This window comes from Rhinatrema bivittatum, chromosome 11 (genome assembly GCF_901001135.1).
Source record: "Rhinatrema bivittatum chromosome 11, aRhiBiv1.1, whole genome shotgun sequence".
Taxonomy (NCBI): domain Eukaryota; kingdom Metazoa; phylum Chordata; class Amphibia; order Gymnophiona; family Rhinatrematidae; genus Rhinatrema; species Rhinatrema bivittatum.
In genome coordinates, this window is record NC_042625.1 from 34,550,958 (window position 1) to 34,573,123 (window position 22,166).

Genomic DNA, 22,166 nt, shown 5'->3' on the forward strand with positions numbered 1-22,166 from the left:
CTCGTCCCTCTGGAAGAGGCGCAGCGTGCGCGGGTCGTCACCCTCAGGCATGGAGTCCCCTTGTCCGCAATCCGGAGGATCAGACCCCGGATCCGCTGGTCCTGACACTGCTCCCACAGCCGCGGCCGCAAGGCGAGTCCGCGCTGGAGGGTGAAAATGAGGGGCCCCTGCGCCCGCCGGAGCGGGGGGGGCCTGTCAAGGGGAGGCCGTCCGTGACACTGCTCCCACAGCCGCGGCTGCAAGGCGAGTCCGCGCTGGAGGGTGAAAATGAGGGGCCCCTGCGCCCGCCAGAGCGGGGGGGGCCTGTGAAGGGGAGGCCGTCCGTGGGATCTTGGTAGGGGGAAGCCCCGCAGGAACCTCCAACCCCTGGAGGAATGCTGTATGCATCAGAAGAACAAACTCCGGGGAGAACCCCGGCCTGCTCGAGGGGGCTCCGGGGGGGGGGGGGACCTCCCGTTGGGCCCTGCCCCTGCGGGCCTTGCTCCGGCAATAAAATCGGCGGCAAAAATCGGCGGAGAAACCGCAATTAAATCCCCCTCCTCCAGTGCTGCCTGATTCCCCTCAGGGCGCTGGGCATGCAAAATGGCCGCCGTTCCCGCCAGGAATGGGGGAGGGGCCGGCCCGCGCCTCCCGGGCATAGCAGAGAGCAACGCAAAATCGGGTTTAAGAGCACTGAGTTGAGCCTCGGGGGGGGGGGCCGTGTGAAAAACCGCCGCTGCGGGGGGGCCCAGAAAGCCTGCACTGCCCGCCGAACAAAATCGCCGCGGGGGGGCCTTCCCGGCCTCACAACCCGTCAGAGGAAAAGTTTTCTGTGTGCCCCAGCAGCCCACGAGGAGCTGCACTAGGCACACGCGCTGAAAAACCGGCACCACCGGCAGCCACGAGGCCCCGGGGTTGGGGAGAGCTGCAAAGAAAAAAATTACAGACAAATAGTACCACTTACCCCGTCCTATCTACTAGGTTTCAGCACCGGGAGAGGAAACAACACAGGGTAAGCCACGCCTCCCCACAGTCTGACCTTTGAATTTAACTTTTTTTTTTTTTTTTTAAAGTGAAAAAACTTGATCCACAAGAAAACTAGGCAGAAGCCCAGAAAAAGAGGAAGCAAAAAGGTAAAAGATTAATTTACAACAGCAGGGAGAAACCCTGAGTCCCCTACTCGCATCTGCTGGAGTCAGAAGATACTGAACTCCTGCAGAGGGGGTAGTAGCATATATGGTGACGCCCCCTCGAAGCTTGTGCTGACTCCATCTGCTGGATTGGGGACATAACCCACGGTCTGGACTGATCCAGGTACGTACAGGGAAAAGGCCATCGCAGAGAGATTAAATGATTTCTTTGCTTCGGTGTTTACTGAAGAGGATGTTGGGGAGGTACCTGTAATGGAGAAGGTTTTCATGGTTAATGATTCAGATCGACTGAATCAAATCACGGTGAACCTAGAAGATGTGGTAGGCCTGATTGACAAACTGAAGAGTAGTAAATCACCTGGACCGGATGGTATACACCCCAGAGTTCTGAAGGAACTAAAAAATGAAATTTCAGACCTATTAGTAAAAATTTGTAACTTATCATTAAAATCATCCATTGTACCTGAAGACTGGAGGATAGCAAATGTAACCCCAATATTTAAAAAGGGCTCCAGGGGCGATCCGGGAAACTACAGACCGGTTAGCCTGACTTCAGTGCCAGGAAAAATAGTGGAAAGTGTTCTAAACATCAAAATCACAGAACATATAGAAAGACATGGTTTAATGGAACAAAGTCAGCATGGCTTTACCCAGGGCAAGTCTTGCCTCACAAATCTGCTTCACTTTTTTGAAGGAGTTAATAAACATATGGATAAAGGTGAACCGGTAGATATAGTATACTTGGATTTTCAGAAGGCGTTTGACAAAGTTCCTCATGAGAGGCTTCTAGGAAAAGTAAAAATTCATGGGATAGGTGGCGATGTCCTTTCGTGGATTGCAAACTGGCTAAAAGACAGGAAACAGAGAGTAGGATTAAATGGGCAATTTTCTCAGTGGAAGGGAGTGGACAGTGGAGTGCCTCAGGGATCTGTATTGGGACCCTTATTTTTCAATATATTTATAAATGATCTGGAAAGAAATACGACGAGTGAGATAATCAAATTTGCAGATGACACAAAATTGTTCAGAGTAGTTAAATCACAAGCAGATTGTGATAAATTGCAGGAAGACCTTGTGAGACTGGAAAATTGGGCATCCAAATGGCAGATGAAATTTAATGTGGAGGTGATGCATATAGGGAAAAATAACCCATGCTATAATTACACAATGTTGGGTTCCATATTAGGTGCTACAACCCAAGAAAGAGATCTAGGTGTCATAGTGGATAACACATTGAAATCGTCGGTACAGTGTGCTGCGGCAGTCAAAAAAGCAAACAGAATGTTGGGAATTATTAGAAAGGGAATGGTGAATAAAACGGAAAATGTCATAATGCCTCTATCGCTCCATGGTGAGACCGCACCTTGAATATTGTGTACAATTCTGGTCGCTGCATCTCAAAAAAGATATAATTGCGATGGAGAAGGTACAGAGAAGGGTATGAGGAAAGACTAAAGAGGTTAGGACTTTTCAGCTTGGAGAAGAGACGACTGAGGGGGGATATGATAGAGGTGTTTAAAATCATGAGAGGTCTAGAACGGGTAGATGTGAATCGGTTATTTACTCTTTCGGATAGTAGAAAGACTAGGGGGCACTCCATGAAGTTAGCATGGGGCACATTTAAAACTAATCGGAGAAAGTTCTTTTTTACTCAACGCACAATTAAACTCTGGAATTTGTTGCCAGAGGATGTGGTTAGTGCAGTTAGTATAGCTGTGTTTAAAAAAGGATTGGATAGGTTCTTGGAGGAGAAGTCCATTACCTGCTATTAAGTTCACTTAGAGAATAGCCACTGCCATTAGCAATGGTTACATGGAATAGACTTAGTGTTTGGGTACTTGCCAGGTTCTTATGGCCTGGATTGGCCACTGTTGGAAACAGGATGCTGGGCTTGATGGACCCTTGGTCTAACCCAATATGGCATTTTCTTATGTTCTTACGTCTCCCGTCAACATTTGTTGAGCTGCAGTGTGGTCCTCCTTACACACCTTTTCCACCTGGATGTGCAGGCCTGGGAGGACGCAGCCTTTGCACGTGCAGTTTTGACTGGACCGCGGGCAACCTCCTGCCCTATTCGGGCTTAGTTTGAGTACATCACAGTGGTTCTGGATTCATCTGTCTGGACACTAAGAAATAAGAAATGACTACTTACCTGATAAATTTACTTTTCTTTAGGACAGACAGATGAATCCAGCTTCCTGCCCTTGGCTGCCGAATGATTGTGCTATGGTCCTCCTGCATGATTACGTGTTCCAGTGTTATTGGTAAGTGTTAATCCAGTCCCTACATTAGTGTAAATACATTCTTTGTCTGAGCTCAGTGTTTCCTGTTGGCTGAGTATTGACATTGTTATCTGTTTTTAATCAAGTTTTTGTTAGTCTGTCCACTTTTGGTTTTTGTAGAGAATACTGGTGGACTGATGTCTCTGCAGGGGTATATATACCATGATGTCAACTTTGCTCTGTCTCCATCTGCTGGTAGGGGTGCATAACCCACTGGTTCTAGATTCATCTGAATGTGCTAAAGAAAAGAAAATTTATTTAAGAACTTTTTTATATCCATATTAGTAGCAACATCATATCTGTTTACAGCAGAATTACAGGTTGGAAATTACAATAAACAGGTATCAGGGAAGGGATTGCAAAGGAAACAAGTAAGGATGCAGTAAGGAACTGAAGATTCAAGCACAACAGGATGCTTGCGGAATTACGCAGAACAAGGAAAAACAGAGAAACAATGTAACATGACTTTATACATAGGTTCGGATTACACGTTGGCGCAGCAAAGGGGTGTGGGCGTGTAGAGGAGCTATTGCGGGTATGCTTGTTTGAAGAGCCAGGTCTTTAAGCTAGTTCTGAATTTAGTGGCGCACGGCTCGAAGGTAGTGAATTCGTGTGTAGGCCCAGCAATGGAAAGGACTCTATCCCTCGTGGATGCAAGGTGTGCCTTCTTTAGGGAAGGCATGGGGAGGGTCCCTTTATTAGAGGCTCCGGTGGGGCAGTTGGGGCGTGTGTGACGAAGTGGCTCATCTAGCCAATTGGAGTTGTGAGTGTGAATGGCTTTGTGGATCATCGTGAGAGTTTTGTAGAGAATAAGAGAGGGGATCGGGACCCAGTGCAAGTCTTTAAGGATGGGGGTGATATGTTCAAGTTTGCGGGCATTAGATATGGTCCTAGCTACCGCATTCTGCAACATTTGAAGTGGTTTTATGGTGGAGTAGGGGAGGCCTAGGAAAAGGGAGTTACAACAGTCCATTTTAGAGGAGTAATCATTTCTCAGTTTGGAAACTGCAGAAACCATAGCATCCACTTTAGTTAGTTAAGTTTAAAGAAAGTCTCTTTGCACTCATAAGGGAGCGGATATAGTTTTGTAAAAACCCAAGTCTTTTGTAACCAGATTCAGGGGCATTTCATTATGAATAAATCATATCCTTAAGCTCAGAATGTAAAGGGAATGTGGCACGTTCCTTTTTTGAACCTCTCAAGATTGGATCCCAGACTGGACTTTCGTCAACGATATCCTCTGACAATCTAAGAGCTGATGTAACCTGTGCAATTAAAGCAGAAATTTCTCATTTTGAAATCAGCAAATTGAATCCTCTACCTCATCTGATTTTAACTCTCTTTCCTCATACAATTCAGGTAAAAACTCTGTTATACCTGAATTTATTCCTTTGCTGTTAGATGATGACAGCATATCACTGCATGTAAAAGGGATTTCTGAAACAGGTTATTTCCTAATATTAGGCAATGACCTTTCACAAGCTAACTTGTTTCTAATGGCTGCATTTTCATGGTTTTCTTTTAAAGCTTGGTAAGCCTGGTGTAGAAGTTTAAAGAAATCAGGAGTGTACATACCTGTATCCTTTTCTGGATCAAGTTGTGGCACAAAAGAAACACTGTGTCTCTCCAAACTCCCAATGCATCACAAGGAGGCAAGATGTCTGCAACCATTGAGCGAATGGCTTCAAAGATGTCGCTATGCAGGGAAACTGAGGCCACGGAAGATTTTGTTTTTAAATGTGCAGACTTTGAAGAAGAGTTGCGCAGTTTAGAGGAAGAGGATTTTTAAAAATTCCTACTTTTGTTGAATTACCTGAGTGAGCCATTGAAAAAGGCAGCTTAGATGACTCAGGAAGTAGTTGAATTGCCACAGGAAGTGCACCTCAGCTGTAGAAAAAGACAGGTAGATAGAGGCTGAGCTGCTTATGAAGTGAAAGGAGGTAAGGTAGCTGCTTAAGTTCTGCTCAAAAGCTGCTACGCTGAAAGAAAATGTGTGAAATATAAATGTCAGTGTTGGACTCAATCTACTGTCAGAAGAAAGACAAGCAGAGAGTGGCTCGCTACTCTGCAGGAGATCTAATCTGCAGGTGTGTGGCCAAAAGTTAATACAGTAACTCTGAAAGCAGCAGCATAAAGGTTCAGTTCAAAAAACAAAAATGTAGTTGTAAAAGTGTTTAGGAGTGTGATAACCAACCATCCTCTTCGTAGCTGGAGGCAGAGAACACTGTCATGTAGGATTCTAAATGTCATATGCAGAGGTGATTGTTCAAAAAAAAAAAAAATAAAAGACCAAGTCTGCCTCCAGTGCTGGATGAGAAGAATATACCCACATGTTCTTGACTGGTGGGCAGAAGGACAAGGAATAGCCTTGTTAGTCTGTAGAAGCAAAAATGATAAGAGGCTGGTGCATCTTATAGAGCAGCCCATTTATTGAGGCATGATCTTTCGATGGCAAGAATCCACTTTGTCAGATGCATGCAGAGAACATCAAATGTAAAGTGGGAAGGATGCCGAGGGTTTGCTAAATGCCCAAGCTACTGTACAAGTGCTCAAAGGGGCACCCAGGGCTTCCGTTACAGTTCACGTTTTGTAAATAATAATAAAAAAAAAATCCTGTTGAAATTTGGAAGCAGTCTCATGGTTTTGGAAGTTTAAAAGAATAAGATCAGATATCTTATTATAATTTTCACCATTTGTTTACATTTATTTATTTTTGGTAAGTAAGATACTTTCAACTAAAGGCGACCTGAAGCCACACTGTCACCCACAAGTGGCCAACTGTTGATGTTGAAAGACAAGCAACTGAAAATGAAATCCCACTGATGTAGGCATGCATCATGCTGGCAGCTCCAGTTGGTAAGGTCTTTATTGAAGCCCCCTCTACAGCCCCAGCTGTTGGGATATTTTACCATATTTTATCTCAAATGTCAATGCTGTTCCCTTCAGCAGGAGGCCAACCTTCTTTTTCTCTTATTTTTTCACTTTCAAATAGTTTTAAAGACTACATTTTAGAGGATATTAAAAGAAAACACCCAGAGGTAAAAGTTAGGCTTCCCAGGTCTTTAATCTGTGTAACATACAATGATACTGTATACAAAGCACACTCTGGCTCTAGAACGATGCACTACATGGCAAGAGCAAGAAGTAGGTATGGCTGGTTACATATAAGCAAAAGGATCAACAGTATTGTACGCACAAAGTAACATGGGAAACGAAAACCAGGAAGCTAGAGATGGAGGTTTTCTTTAAGAGTCAATCCTTTGTGATCAGTAGCTCTCGCTCTCATACTTACCTACACAGAAAATAGGTTTCAGCCATGTCGTCTAAGAAACAGCTCTTTATAAATAAAATAGAACATCATTGAATATAAAAGTGACACATCGACATTATCAATATTTCTATGGGCTTCGTACAAGAGGAGGAAAATATAAGGCTCCTGGAACTAATAGGAAATGCAGCAAGGATGACCCATACCTGATCTAGCCAGGCTAGTAAAAGTGCAGGTTTCTGTGCGGCGGGGGGAGGTGCACTGGCTCCATCAGTAACCCTCGGCTTTTCTTCTCTAACACTGTAAACTTTTCTTTTTAGATATTGTTTTTGGTATCCTAAAATTATGATACGACGCGAGTCGGTTGAGGCAAGGAGGGATTTGGGTAAGAAAAGGCTTCCACAGATAGGATCTCACAGAATTTAATAAAGGGGTAGAGCAAGGGGAAGGGGATGGGATGCAGTAGACTATCCTCCTGTTAAAGCAAAAAAAAAAAAATCAGTCCCATTCTTTTCTGCTTTATCGCACGGATTCTGGCCTGCCTGCCTGCCTCCACGAGAAACCAAAATGCTAATGGGCAGAAAAGCTGCCCTCCCTATTGCTATTGCTCAAGTGAAAGCAGTAAAGTCTTTGCTTTGAATATCCAGATAGAGTATAAAATGGACATGACTGGCAGGTGGGAGGAGTGGGACGATAACATCGCGTCGGTCCCCATCCACCTTGGCTACAACGCCTGCAGAACGTCAATATTAATGCGGTCACCGCGGACCATCCTGCATTTTGTCAAGCCACCCTCCCCCCCGAAAAAAAAATAAAATAAATAAAAGCACATTCCTCCATCCAAATCCCGGCAGGGGGAGCAAAGTTCAAGACAGGGAGGGAGAACCAGTGCACGTGGCATGATTGTCGGTCCTACAGCTCATTTCTGAACATGGAATGATGCCCGTGCTTTTAGTATTGCACTCCTGCACACGGTTACATTGAACTTGGTCCATAAAATAATTGCTTTGTACAGAATGCCTGGAACAAAAAAATAAGCTACATTTTTTAGATTAAACTCCAGAGGTTCTTCTGCCCCCAGACACTCTCTCTCTACATAAATAAATAACTTGCACTTTGTATATACCCACTTTTGAACATTTACAGTATCCTTTGTTTACACTATCTACACACAATGATACGTTTACACCCCTTACATAGGTTTTTATTTTAATTTACATCCCTTAACTTGCTTTATGAATACATTGACTCAATTCAGAGCCTGCTACTCTCAATGGCCCAGATCCAAATTTACAACATGATTTTGCAACAAAGGTTGTATTCTGTCTTTTGGCTATGTACTACTTATGGTGCCCATGTTTTCCTCTGCAATTTTAAACCAGCAACATAAATACCTTTGTAAAATAATTCACATTTTAGCCAGTAATTGAGGATGTACATTCAAAACAAGCATACCAAGCCATCAGAAAGGGAAATCCATTTATATGTCCTGTAACAGAGAACTTATCAAAGATGTGTTACTTGGTGTTTTGCAATTAGACTAGCTAAAAAGTGGAGGGCTTAGGTGGGTCTTATTTGCTGCTACAAACAAACCGATTTCTCCTTACAGTCGCACCCAGAGAGTATAAATTCTACTCTGGAAATTCCAGGTCTGCCAAAAGAAGGAGTTGCATCTCTCAGTGGCTTAAGCACGTCCCAGTTCTTACTGGCGTAACGAAGGTGATAAAGTTGGATTTCTGCATGGGGAAGGGCAGAGTCACAGTGCTGGGTGTCAGAGTGCGGGCAGGAGGCACTCAGTACTGCAATGAGTTAAAGTGAAGGGACTATTCTGAAATCATTAAAAAAAAAAATCTTTCCTTCTATAAATAAGCTCCTATTGGGTTCAGGAGAAAGCAGTATAAATGTAACATCTCTATTGCAGAAGATAGCGGTAAGTTCATTTTGCTCAGACAGTCACAGGTCAGGCATGCAGAAAGTGCATGTGTTCAGTCCCTGCCATGACCAGTCTTCAAATCATCATGATTTCCTCATCTGGATCTAAAAAAAAGTGAAGATATGGCCTTTACTTAATAAGCTTGTGCTCCTTGTATGGCACATTTTTCATTCTCACTCCTGCTGCAAAAAAATTCTGCACAGCAAAAATATACCCTGGATTAGCAATATTTAGGTTTGTCATGCGCTATAGACAATTGTGTGTGGCTACATAAAATGGTAACAGGTCTCCGTTCCAAAAAATTATCAGTGCAAAAAACAATGAGGTTTTACAGTTGAGTAACTACAGCAAGCCCAACTCCTAGGACAACTATCAAATTTTAAGAGAACCTTGAACACCAGACTAGGTTCCAAAGGGTTTGGGCCCTCTGTTCTGGTAACAGGATACCAGGTATGACACTTGTGAATTCACTGGTGCTCATTTCCTGAAAGGATGGATGTCAAAATGTGGATTTTCTGCAGAAGGACATAGAACAGGTGACCCTGTGAAACTCCAGGGCTTTGCCTGAAGCGTCCCGCGGTATGAAATCTGGTAGCAGCCTACATTATCGCTGGTATTCTGGCAGTGCAAGGCAAAAACTGTTCAATTATTCTTAGTCTGTTCCTCCCTCCCTCATCACAAACCCATCAGCAGCAGAAAACCTGACCAAAGTGCACCCATCTCTTAGCATGAATGCAATCAAAAGGAAGACCCAAACCCTTTAACTTCTACCCACAGAGTGAGAATTACTCTACTGAAGGCATCATTTTATAGATGGCTAGGAAGGAGAATTATTTACAGTTGTAGTCATTACACATGGATAAGAAAATGATGCAGGGCTGGCAATGTTCTTAAGCTATAGACTGGTTTTTTTTTTCCTATTTTATTGATTCACTAATCTTAAATGGTCTTTTGGGATAGTGTTTCACAAAATGAACACCATCTTGTAAGGCCTGCAATTCAACCCATGAAACGTATGATCATAGTCACATCTGTCAAAATCTCCTTGTGTTGTAGCACCATATTTTACCGTTCTGTCCTGCGGTGCTCGCCTTTATGCCTTTTGCTTCCTGTAGCGTCGCAGGGGCTAGTGGGCAGGAGGGTATGGCAGCTTATTTCTGACTTAAAACGCCAGATTCCAGTTTGCCAGTGGTAGTGGGAGCAGTGGCGCCTCTTCCCCAGCATCCTGTGGCGATGCTCATGCTTCTTTGGCTGCGCTCCTTCTCCCGCTCCCGGTCGCTCTCAGACTGGCTCTGTGTTCTCTCTGGCCTGTGGTTCGCACTCCCGGCAGGCTGAGAAGAGATGGTGCGGAGCAAATGGTTCCTTTTCCTTAGGAAATCCGTCTGTCCAGGAAGGCAGAAGCTCCCCTTTCGCAGTGCCATTCTGGAAGTGTTTTTGGGAGGGCGTGAGCGATGATTGTATTCCATCTGGGCAAGGTGCGCTGCATACCCCTCTGTAATAAACTGTACAGAATGACAGTGACAACAGAAGACACTTACAATGCACAGAATGCAGATCATTTCTGGTCTAGCTGCTTCCCTCTCATACTAAATAAGATACATAGGCATGCTGTGGCAGTGTTGTGTATTTTGTATGGATTGCGGTTTTCGTCCCATTTTTATTATCCAACAATGGGGCTAATGCAATAAAACTTGAGCAAAATCTACTTTAGCATGGGCTCACAAAAAAATTGAACATGCATGTTAAAAAGCCACTTGAGTTATGCAAAAGCATTTAGCATGTTCATGGTAAAAATGTCCTCCAGGAGCATGCTCACACTGTTCTTAGCATGGCAACTAAAAAGTGCATTGACTAAGTAGCATGAGCATGTAACTTACCGAAGGGACAATAAGTAGCATGAGAATGAGTGCTGAAAAAAGTGCGAAAAGCGGAATATAATCTAAATCTAAATAAACTAAGCGCATATTACTGATCGGTGTCAAGGGAAGAAGTGGGAAAGCTAGTACACACCAGGCAAACAGGTCAAAAGGAGAGCAGAAAAGTGACATGACTCCCTTGTTTAGAGCATCTGTCTTTTGTGACAGTAAGACTCCAAAGCGCAGTGTAAGAGGATACGACTGGGGTAAGAAGGAAGAATGCAAGGGGGACAGGCCAGGGAGGAATCTGGTCGCTCTGACTTAGCAGGGCTCTGGCACCTGACCATTCCTTTCCTCTACAAGCACCCTCTTAACATAAGCATTGGCAATGGCTGCATCGTACAATCTTCTATGCTTCAAAGCACACAGAAATGAGCTCCGTACTCAATCCAAAACAATTGGTCAACTGAAAAAAAAGAAAAAAAAAACAAACCAACTTTTGAAGCTCAGACTGCTCTTCAGCCTCAAGCCTCTGAATGCCTAAAGTGGTCTTTGGCCACACTAGCAAAGTCAATGACCCCCAAAGACCTTTGACCTCTAAGTCAGGGGTGCTCAAACTGATCCGGACTTGCTGGGGGGAGGGGGGGTAGGTTTTCAGGATATCCCTCATGAATATACATAAATATTTGCATACACAGAAGGTAGTGTGTGCAAATAAATCTCATGCATATTCATGAGGGATATCCTGAAAACCTAACTGGCCGGGGGGGGGGGCTTGTAGGACCCATTTGAGAACCCCTGTGCTAGGGTGTCACATTTCTTTTGGAAGGATAAGCAGACTAGACTGAGTGGGAAAGTACTAATGGTCTTAGGAGAGGTTTAAGTCTCCCTGATTTTAAGGCTTGTTTGAAAGCAATTCATTTAAAGAGCATTCTTCATTGGTAGAAGATGCCAGCAGAGAAACATTGGGTTCAGTTAGAGCAAATGACTCCAATCAAAAGTTTCTTTCAGAGTGTTTTTGGGTTTCCCCTTTTTTAAACAGAAGCAGTTGATTGGGAATCATCCATTTCGCATACTTGGCATAACGTTTCTATTGGAAGGATAACTGCCCGTTTTTCCCCACTCTGAGGGATTATCCACGTCTCTCAGAGTATCTTACTAAAACCGATTTCAGTGGTTGTATGAGCATGGCTTTCAAAATGCTGGAGAGTTATTTAAAGAGGGGAAATTTCTCTCCATCCAAGAAGTTAACACTAAATTGGGGGCATTGATATCCCATTATTTAGGTATTTACAACTTCGGGGAATTTTGAATGCAGGTCAGTTTGCATCTCTATTCAGCAGAAAGATCTTACCCTTTGAGAGTTTTCTCCTTGGGAATGTAATTAATAGAGGATTGATCTCTAAACTTTACCAGATTCTTATGTGTGAAGAAGCTGACCCAATAGCAAGATATAAGGATCTTTGGATGAAAGATTTAGGGAGGGAGGTTGAGGAGGAGGAATGGGAGCACATAGTATGGAGTCGGGGGAACTCTGGAAGGATGCTTGCTAAGGAGAATAGCTATAACATTTTTCATCATTGGTACTTGCATAGAATGAATCTGAGCGACTCAGACAGGTGTTGGAGGAACTGTGGGGAAGTGGGATTATTTTTTCATATGTGGTGGACTTGCCCCTTGATCTCGGCATTTTGGAAGGAAGTTCTGTCATGGATTCGGGAGGCAACGGGGATACAATTGCCATTTGATCTAGGAATAATATTATTAGGTCTTCCATTACCCAGGTAGAACAACTTTTTCAGGCAAGGGCATTCCTTTAGTGATGCATCTGATTGTTGTGGCGAGGTTTACGGTGGCTAGATTTTGGAAATTACCAGTTAAACCTTCTTTTGAAGGCTGGATCCAAGCATGTTGGTCTGCATTTCCTATGGAATTAATTACATATCTTGCGTGAGACACATTCTGCAATGTGCCTAGAACCTGAGGGCCCTTTTTCCAAGCTTGCTGGTAAAGAAGTGGGATCTGTTTCCATTGTATCAAATGTTACCTAGAAGGATTGTGATATTGTAATATGTTATGTATATTCTACCTCTCTTTGCTGAACGATGGAATTCGTATTTTGGGTGGTATGTTTTCGCTCCTGTTTAACTTATTATTGCATTGTCTTTCATTATTACAATAAAGCCTGTTTGAAACTTAAAAAAAAAAAAGTTGTGTGCTAGCTGTACTTTGTTTTGGTCAAAAGAAATATGATCAAATCTATTCATCTTCATGGGCTATGTGCACAGTTGTACGGTGTTATCTCCAGTCCACTACCTTAAGTTTTCAGACCCTCTGTTTATAGTTAGCTAAGCCCTCTTATAATCATGTTGAGTTTAGCATGATCACACTATTTGGCTTCCCCTTGGTAAGCAGGATGCTCAGATTAGTAAATTAACACCAGTTCAAGACAGGTATTAAATAGAGTTTAGTTAGTGAGAGCTCAATAGTATGGAGGGTAAGTATACAACTCATTTACCAAGCATACATTAAACTCACATTTGCATAGGACATTCCTTCAATTGCATGCTCATGCTAATGCCTTCTAGGACTCCTTTCTTATGTAGCTCACTATTTTTAGCATGCACAAGAGGGCCTTAACATGCATGCTCGTGTTTATTGCATAGGCCCATTGTGTTTATGGACAGGAGGCATTATTTTCTTCATTATCCTAGAACCCCTTAGTTCTGAATTCCTTACCCTCTTTCACCCTGAGAGAGAGACCCCTCAAACTGGCTAATGTAATGAAGGTGTCACCCAGTGACGATGAATTCTTTTATCCCCGTGGAATCTCAGGTGGTCACGTGCTCTACTCTTTGTAATAAATCCAGAAGAGTCCCTTAGAGAGTTCTGTTCCTCCTCTCAAGAAAAATCTTGATTTTTGTACCACATGCTATTTATCCTATTATTTCTTTCCTCACATGCCATGTGTTTATTTGGAAATCTAATTACATCTTTTCAAAAGTTACCACGGATGATGGAAGCATCATTCCAAAGAAACTTTCACGGTTCATAAAGTACCATACATAGAAAAGGTCAGGACAGCGAACCTTCATACTTCAAAGAACCAGAAAAAAAAAAGCCTTGAGAGTTCCAGGTAAAGTCGACTGGATATAGTCTACGCAGCGAGAAATTTCAGGTTTATTGCATACAACAAAACCTGGAAATCCTCAACCCCTGCAAAAATCAAAACCCTGCCAGACAGATGTGATACTGTTTCAAATAGGTCTGTCAGGACACACAAAAGTGCAAAAAAAGCCAAAAAAACCAATCTGCATTCACCCCATACCAAAGGGTGCACTCAGACTTGTTAGAAATGCAAATACCTTCCCCGTTGGGCTGTAAGCACTGTTTCCTATTCATATCCCAGATCAGTCCAGACAAGTGGGTTTTGCCTCCCTACCAGCAGATGGAGGCAGAGAACAAACCTTTGAAGCATTGCTACATAACAGAGTGCCACCTGCAGTCCCTCGGTATTTCTCTGTCTCCAGCAGATGGTAGAGGTACAAACCTGCCATCTGGACTTTAAAAAAAAAAAAAAAAAATTTAAGGAGATTTTGGCTCCCTGAGGTGTTATGTTCCTTCGTGGGTCATCCCTCGGGTAGAGCAGGGCAAGCGGGAGGGTTGGAGATCCCTGTCTTGGCTCAGCCCCTGTTGTTGGGGGGGGAGGGGGGAGAGGGTATGAAAGCCGGGGGTCCCTGGCACCCTCAGCCTCCTTCGGAAGCAGGGAACTATGAGTTTTCTTTCCTTCCCTGGCCATGTGTGTATGTGTATTTAAATTAAAAAAACAAACACAAAAAAAGGCACAACAGGAAGAAGCAGTGAGAGCAGGGTTGATGCAGTGTGAGCGGCTGTATTAGTTTCTCTGCTGGGAGACAAATTCTTCCCTCCGTCTGGCCTGAGGGCTGTTTCAGTGCCGGACAGCGCAGTTCTGTTTTCGCGTCAGCAGGGGATATTTTTAGGCCGGATTGCGCCGGCATGCTGCCTCCTGCGCAGCGCAGCAAAGTTTGTTGTGGCTGCAGTTCTCATCGAGCACGCCTCGATTCGACAGCGTTGTACCAGGAATGCATCTCCGGAGTGGTTGGGATCTCTGCAGAACTTCCTGGGGACAGCAGGAGCACGAGGTTGGCTGGGCTGGCTCCGGAGGCCCCGGGGGGGAAGGAATCTGAGGAGCCGGCGGCCATTTTGTCTACACATGCTGGGAGCCAGGCAGTGGCGGATTTCCGATGAAGACCGGCCCAGGGATTCGCCGCCCAGGAGATACCATGTGGTCTGCCAAGTGCGGCTCTGTCACGGCCGCACTCGGCAGACCATGTGACTAGTGTGACCGGCCCACCGGGGGATGCCTGATTCCCCGATAGGCCAATCCGCCCCTGGAGCCAGGCTGCTGTTTCAGAGCCTCAGGACTCCCCTCCCACGCTGTTTCCCTCTGAATAAGACCCTGCTGGTGGCAGGGAAAGGGAACAGGTGCAGGGGGACACGGGCCCGGACCCTTCTTCTTCGGATCTGCAAGCCTTTTCAGCAGATTTTGTCCTTCTGCTTCATAAGGCCTATTTGGCTAGAAAGGGAGCAGGGACTAAGAGGCCTTTACCCAGAAAGTCCAGGGGGGCTAAGAAACCTAGGCATGCAGAGTCTGGAGGGATTCTGTGGTCATTGGGTCTCAATAGGTACGCAGTGGAAGAAGACACATCAGATGAGACAGACGATCTGGATCAGATACGGGGGGGGGGGGGGGGCGGTGGATCCGGGTAGGGCCGCTGTCAGCACATTGGTGGATCCAATGCAGGACCCGGACAAGGTTCCGATCATGGACAGTGATGATCCTAGGGTGGGTCTGCCTGTTCCATAGGGATGAGTTGTGCCCGCTAATTCCCCAGGTGCTGGAGGAGCTGGGGATTAAGGTCACTCAGGATGATTCTGATAATGAGGGGTTAAACCCAGTCCTGGAGGGGTTACAAGGGCCCCCTAAGGCTTTTCCATTACCTACGAAGGTGAAGAAGTTGGTGGATTGGGAGTGGGGATCTCCTGAAACGGGCTTGAAAGTAGCCAGGGCTATAGCTAAGTTATATCCCTTGCCGGAAGAGATGGAGTCGTGGAAGATTCCCAAGGTGGATGCTGCGGTTTCCGCGGTTACCAAGACAGCGACCATCCCAATGGCAGGTTCGGCTGCTTTGAAGGATATCCAGGTTCAGAAACTGGAGATCCTACTAAGGAGACTGTTTGAAGTGTCAGCTCTGAGCCTTCGTGTGGCGGTGTGCGGAACCTTGACGCAGAGAGCCTGCTTGTGCTGGGTGCAGAAGGCACATGATAAGCGGTCGGGATCAGTGGCTGAGGCGGCTCAAGCTACCCTCTTGGAAGCGGGAGTGTCCTATTTAGCGGATGCCCTCTATGACATGATCTGGACCTCTGCCTGGAGCATGGTTTCTACGGTGGTGGTGCGGAGACTTTTATGGCTGTGAAATCGGTCAGCGGATTTTCGGTCTAAAGCTCAGCTGCCTAACCTCCAAAGGCATGCTGCTGTTTGGGAAGGATCTGGAGCAGCTCATGAAGCCGTTGGGGGAGTCGAAGGGTAATAAGTTGCCTGAGGACAGGAAAACCCCCAAGAAGTCTTTTCCCCCAAGAGCTTGATTCTGAGAGGCGAGGAGGTTTCGCGCTGGCAGGAGCCCTGGGCTGGCAGTGCAAAAACAGAGTTTGGGCAGTCCTTTTGAGCCCAATGCAGACCTCCGAGGGACGGTGGCCCCCAAGGGGGCGGCAGAAGTAAGATTGGTCAATGGAGGTGGGCTGCTCCTCTCCTCTCCAGAGCTTGTTGGAGGGAGGCTATCCCTCTTTTACCATAAGTGGACTAAGATCACATCGGACCAGTGGGTCCTGGAGGTGGTAGGAGACTGCTATGCCTTAGAACTTTCTTATTCGCTCAGGGACGCCTTTGTAATCTCCTGCTGCGTCTCCTGGGGCAAATGAGGGGCGGGGCAGTGAGACGTTGCAACGGTTACAGCTCCTGAGTGCTATTGTTCCCGTGACCCCTCAGCAGAGGGGACAGGGTTGATACTCCGTGTACTTCATGGACCCCAAAAAGGAGGTGACTTTTCGGCCCATTCTCGATCTGCAGAAGGTCAATGCTGCCCTATGGGTGCCGCGGTTTCGGATGGAGACTTTGTGCTTGGTGATAGCGGTAGTGCGCAAAGGGGAGTTCCGGGCATCGTTGGACTTGGCAGAAGCCTATCTCCATATCCCCATTCGGGCTGAGCACCGGAGGTTCCTGAGATTCATGGTCCTGGGAGAGCACTTCCAGTTTCGGGCCCTTCTCTTGGTTTAGTGACACAGTCACGCACTTTCACAAATGTGATGGTGGTAGTGGCGCTCAGGACAGAAGGTATCCTGGTACACCCGTACCTGGATGATTGGCTAGTATGGGCAAAATCATAAGTGGAGTATTGTCACTCAGTTCAGCGGGTCCTGGATTCATTGGGGTGGGTGACGAATCTGGCCCAGTCGTTGGAATATCTGGTGGTATGCTTCGATACCCAGGTTAAGGAAGGTGTTTCTGACTACAGAAAGGGTAGTTAAATTGCAGAGTCAGGTCCTTTGGCTGCTGAGGATGTCAGTTCCCAGGGTCTGGGATTGTTTACAGGTTCTCTGTTCCATGGCTTCTACGCTGGAACTGGTTCCATGGGTTTTGTTCACACACATCCTTTGCAGAGGGTTCTGTTGTCCCATTGGAATCTGCTTTTGGAGGAATTTCAGTTTCCTTTACTGTTTACGGAGGAAGGCCAGATCCTGTCTCTCATGGTGGCTGTTTCAGCACAATCTGGAGAAAGGGATGGACCTCAAAGTGCCCGACTGGATGGTAGCGACAACAGATGCCAGCCTCTTGGGCTGGAGGGCAATTTGTTAAGAGAAAATCAGCCCAGGGTCAGTGGTCAGAGGAGACGACCTGGTCCATCAATCGGCTGGAAACCAGGATAGTACGCGAAGCCTTACTGGTGTTTCTCCCACTCATTCAGGGCAAGTCTGTACGAGTTTTCTCGGACAATGCAAAGACAGTGATGTACATCAACCGTCAGGGTGGAACAAAGAGTCGTCTAGTAGTGCTGAAGGTGCAAGAACTGTTTATTTGGGTGGAGAAACATTTAGTAAGGATAGTTGCTTCCCATGTGGCTGGAGTGGACAATGTGCAGGCGGACTTCCTCAGCAGACAGTGTCTAGATCCGGGGGAGTGGGAGTTGTCGGCAGAGGCCTTCATCTTTTCAGGCTTGGTGGGGCAGACCAGTGGTAGACCTCATGGCAACTCCAGGAAATACGAAGATGGATCAGTTTTTCAGTCACAGAAGAGAGGTCAGATCAGAGGGTTTCAATGGTCTTGTTCAACCGTGGCCTACACACCTGTTGCTGTACGTGTTTCCACCTTGGCCTATCATAGGTGGAGTGCTGTGGCACATTGAGCTTCATCTGGGCAGGGTAATTCTGGTGGCTCCTGCGTGGCTGCTCAGGCTGTGATTTGTGGATCTTCTTTGTCTGGCAGCGGACGGTTGACGGTTGACTTGGCCCATCTGTCAGGGCTATTGAGTCAAGGATCCATATTTTCAAACCATAAGGATCGCTTCTGTCTAACGGCTTAGCTTTTGAGAGGAGACGGCTCCGCTTGAAGCCTGTGATTGCGACTTTGCTTCAAGCAAGGAGGCCATCCATGTTATTGGCTTATGTCCAAGTGTGGAGAGTGTTTGAATCCTGGTGTTTGCAGAACAAGGTGCAGACTTTGAAGGTGGACGTCCCGCAGATTCTTGCCTTTTTGCAAAGCAGCTTGGCTAAGGATTTGGCCTATAATTCCCTTCGGGTTCAGGTGACAGCCTTAGGCTCCCTTCAAGGTAGAATTCAGGGAAGACCTTTGGAGTCTCATCTGGATGTAGTTCATTTCCTCAAGGGGGCAAAACATCTGCATCCTCTGGTCCGAAAAACTTGTCCAGCATAAAATCTGAATTTGGTTCCTCGGGTGCTGTGTGGTCCTCCCTTTGAACTGGTTAGGAGGGCTTCTTTAAAGGACTTAACCATGAAGGCTGTTTTCCTGGTGGCTATCTATTCAGCTAGAAGGATTTCTGAGCTGCAAGCTTTGTCGTGTAGGTACCCTTTCCTGCGTTTTTCAGAGGAGGGGGTTTCTTTGCGTATGGTCCCTTCCTTTTTGCCTGAAGTAGTTTCCTCCTTTCACCTTAACCAGGTGTTCAATTACTGGCCTTTCTGAATTTGTCTGTGGATGCTCCTCTGGCGAGGGAGCTTCGCTTGTTGGATGTGCGCAGAATTCTTTTTAGATCTTAACGTGACAAATGCCTTTTGGAGATCTGATCATCTGTTTGTCCTGTTCAGTGGAGCAAAGAAGGGAAATAAGGCTTCCAAGGGCACTATTGCAAGATGGCTAAAAGAGACGATAGTGTTGGCTTACATCTGTAAGGGTCGATGGTGCCGGAGAGGTTGAGACCGCATTCCACTAAAGTGCAGGCAACCTCGTGGGCGGAGTGTCAACTGCTTTCTCCGCAGGAAATTGGTCATGTGGCAGCATGGTCTTCTCTTCACACTTTTACCAGACACTACTGCTTGGATGTGCGGGTGCCAGAAGAGGGGACTTTTGTGAGTTCCCACCCAGAATAGAGGGGCTTGGGTTCATCCCACTTGTCTGGACTGATCTGGGGTACGAACAGGAAATGAAAATTGGTTCTTACCTGCTAATTTTTGTTCCTGAAGTACCCCAGATCAATCCAGAGACCCGTCCCCATCTTTCGAAAAACGTCCTCACTTCTTGATGTTGCTGAGCTGGTATGTGATATATTCAGATTAATGAAAGGTGTACATAGTTTTGGTATGTGCTTTGTGTTAAATCAAGGGGGCCTAGTTTTCAGGGGGCTCCAACTTTCAGTCTCTGTTCACCCAAGGTTTATTGGGGTTTGTTAAGGTAGACATCTTGGTATGGGTACAGGTCAATACTGAGGACTGCAGGTGGCACTCTCGGTATGTAGCAGTGCCTCAAAGTTTTGTCTTCTGCCTCCATCTGCTGGTAGGGATGCATAAACCCACTTGTCTGGACTGATCTGTGGTACTTCAGGAATGAAAATTAGCAGGTAAGAACCAATTTTCCTATTCATTCATTAAGTTGAATATTAGAGGAAAAGCTTCAGATTGAAGGTTGTTACCTGGCACTGATGCTGTAGCTTTTTGGTTGGCCGGCCCACGATGTAAATCTGTGAGGGCGACAACCCGAGGGAGCTGTAGACTGAAATGTCTTTAGTGGAGCCGTACGCTGCATGAATCTTCATGTGCACCTGAGAGAAACAGATGAAGAGAAGGGGTCAGAACAGCTCCCAGTCTGGTCTGCTTCAGCTACTTCTGCAACTCTGCCATCCCATTCCTAACCTTGTCTTTGGAGCTCGTAGCACAGAACCACTTTTACCAGCTTAACACATGGATTAGATTGTTCATTTCTAGAAAGAGTTTCAGCAGATTATATTAAACATCTAGATATTTCTTACTTGGCAGAAGTGTGGGGAAAGCTGCTTTTTCGTTCAGGAGAGCACGACAGTGTTGCAGTCAAACCAGTGGCATAGCCAGAAATGATTTTTTTGGGGGGCCCAAGGTTAATATGGGTGGGTAGTTGACATACAAAAGTCTAGGCCCTACTAGTTGTGCTCTTTTCGATAAATAATGCCTTAGAGTGCAGTTGGCGATGGATTTCTAAGTAGTCTCATCATGTGTGATACTTTAAAATATTTTAATTCTATTTCAAGCACTTACCAACATTAAAAAGACCTTATTAATCTGTATTAATGTATGTTATGTTTATTGCAGTTTATAAATGTACAATATCACGTAAAAAGTAAACAAAGTTCACTTTCCAATCACATAAAACAAATATATTCTTTTATGAATCCTCTTTCCAAAACTGCAGAGAATATCATAACAGCAATAAAACAGTAATCATTAGAATCATCATAAGAAATTTGCAAGCGGTACAAACAGAACTAGGACATGCAAAAAATATATTCAAATTCTGGTATCACCTCAGTGACAGCAAAATAAACTCCCTCCAGTGCCACTTTGTGAAGCAAGACAAATCCCTACCAAAAAAACCCCTAAAAACCCACACCTGGAATCTTGCCATACCATAACAGCACTAACTCTCAGGACTCAAACAGCAGCAACTAAGAAAAGGCAACAAACATTACACCAGGCCCTAGAACACCAATACACTACCTAGTGGGCAAACAGAACAAGCTGAACTACTACAAATCCCTACAGAGAAACTATACACTAGTCAAAATACTGCTCCTTGGTCACACATGCAGAACACAGACAGACCCTTAACTAATACAGAATAAGGGACTACAAATTAGAAACATGCAGACAAAACTGAAATGGAAAGCCTGAGAACTCTGGAATACCAAAGAAAAAGTAAATTATAAATATATAAGAAATGCACAGTCCCAAAGATGGCATATTCCAATCACTGCAAGGCAAATATTTTTTTTACCTTTGTTGTCTGATCTTATTTTTCTAATTAGTTGATTTCAGTCTCTTTGTTCCCTTTATCTGTCTTTTCCTAATTCCTTTTTCAGGGTCTCTTATTCTGTTTCTTCTTTCTCCTTCCTCCTTCAATCAGACTCTCTCTTCACATGCACTCTCTCACACAGGCTCCTACTCCTGCATGCTCTCACATGCATGCTCTCACTCTTACATGCTGTCTCTCATACTCAGGTTCCCACTTACATGCTCCCATTCCCACAAAAACACACACACACACCACACGCTCTCGTTCTCATATGCACTCACACACAGGATACCATTCCCATACATACAGGCTCCCACTGTTACATACTTTCTCACATGCAGGCTCCCATTACCCTCCACAGACACACAGGCTATTCATTCTTACATTCTCACATGCAGGTTCACATTCCCACATAAACACACAGGCTCTCACGTGCTCTCTCATATGTAGACTCTCACTCCCATACACACACACATACAGGCTCTCACAAGCAGGTTGCCACTCACACACACAGGCTCCCACATCCACATGCTCTCTCGATTCACACATACACACAGAGGATCTCCACTCCCACATGTTCTCTCTAGCGGGGGCCTCTTCCTTCTTCAGTCACTGGTGGGATGGGGTCCATCAGTGACCTCACAGGCCGCCTCCTCTCTTCAATCAGACCTGGCCTCTGTTGGCTATGGCACCATGAATGTTTATTCCCATCGACCTGAGTGTTTCTCCTCTAATCTAAATATCTTCCTCCCAACTCCCTCAGCCCAGCCAGGGGCCACAAACCACAGATCCTTTCAGAACCTGGCTAACTTGGACTCTAAGTCTGGCCTCTGTACGTTAACTATTGCATAACGTCTAGGACTCCCTCCCTGCCCTGGAGGCTGCCTCTGCGGCATCTCTAGGTCTGGCCAGTACAGGGAATGGACACACTGATCCGGGAACACTGCAAACCACAGTCAGTGAGCCAGCCCCAGGCTGAGTCAGATAAGCTGAATCATTCCTCAAGACAATACCCTTCCAGGTAATTTATGGCTACAGCAATACAACGAGCATCCAGAAAACCAGTAATGGGGCAAGATAAGGATGCATGCATGCCTTGGGTCATCCCTGTGGGTCAAGCCACAATG

The 22,166-nt window shown here is 45.5% G+C and overlaps 1 protein-coding gene and 1 long non-coding RNA gene across 11 annotated transcripts in view; one reads left to right on the forward strand and one right to left on the reverse strand.

Annotated features, from left to right (window-relative positions):
* Nucleotides 1-2,960: 2,960 nt before the first annotated feature.
* LOC115073153 lies at nucleotides 2,961-6,037 on the forward strand. The gene is made up of 2 exons (XR_003851939.1): nucleotides 2,961-3,394; nucleotides 4,940-6,037. It is a non-coding gene; the product is annotated as an uncharacterized LOC115073153 (long non-coding RNA).
* A 2,756-nt stretch (nucleotides 6,038-8,793) lies between these two features.
* The window catches only part of PITPNM2 (phosphatidylinositol transfer protein membrane associated 2), a 316,237-nt gene continuing 302,864 nt past the window's right edge, over nucleotides 8,794-22,166 (reverse strand). For 9 of the 10 annotated variants that reach the window (XM_029571362.1, XM_029571365.1, XM_029571370.1 and 6 more), the window contains 2 exons: nucleotides 19,688-19,816; nucleotides 8,794-10,115 (listed from right to left, as the gene is read on the reverse strand). In XM_029571362.1, coding sequence (XP_029427222.1) covers nucleotides 9,765-10,115; nucleotides 19,688-19,816 — 480 coding nt within the window. In that variant the 3' untranslated portion in view covers nucleotides 8,794-9,764. The remainder of the gene's footprint in view (nucleotides 10,116-19,687; nucleotides 19,817-22,166) is intronic. The other variant, XM_029571368.1, reaches the window with a different exon arrangement.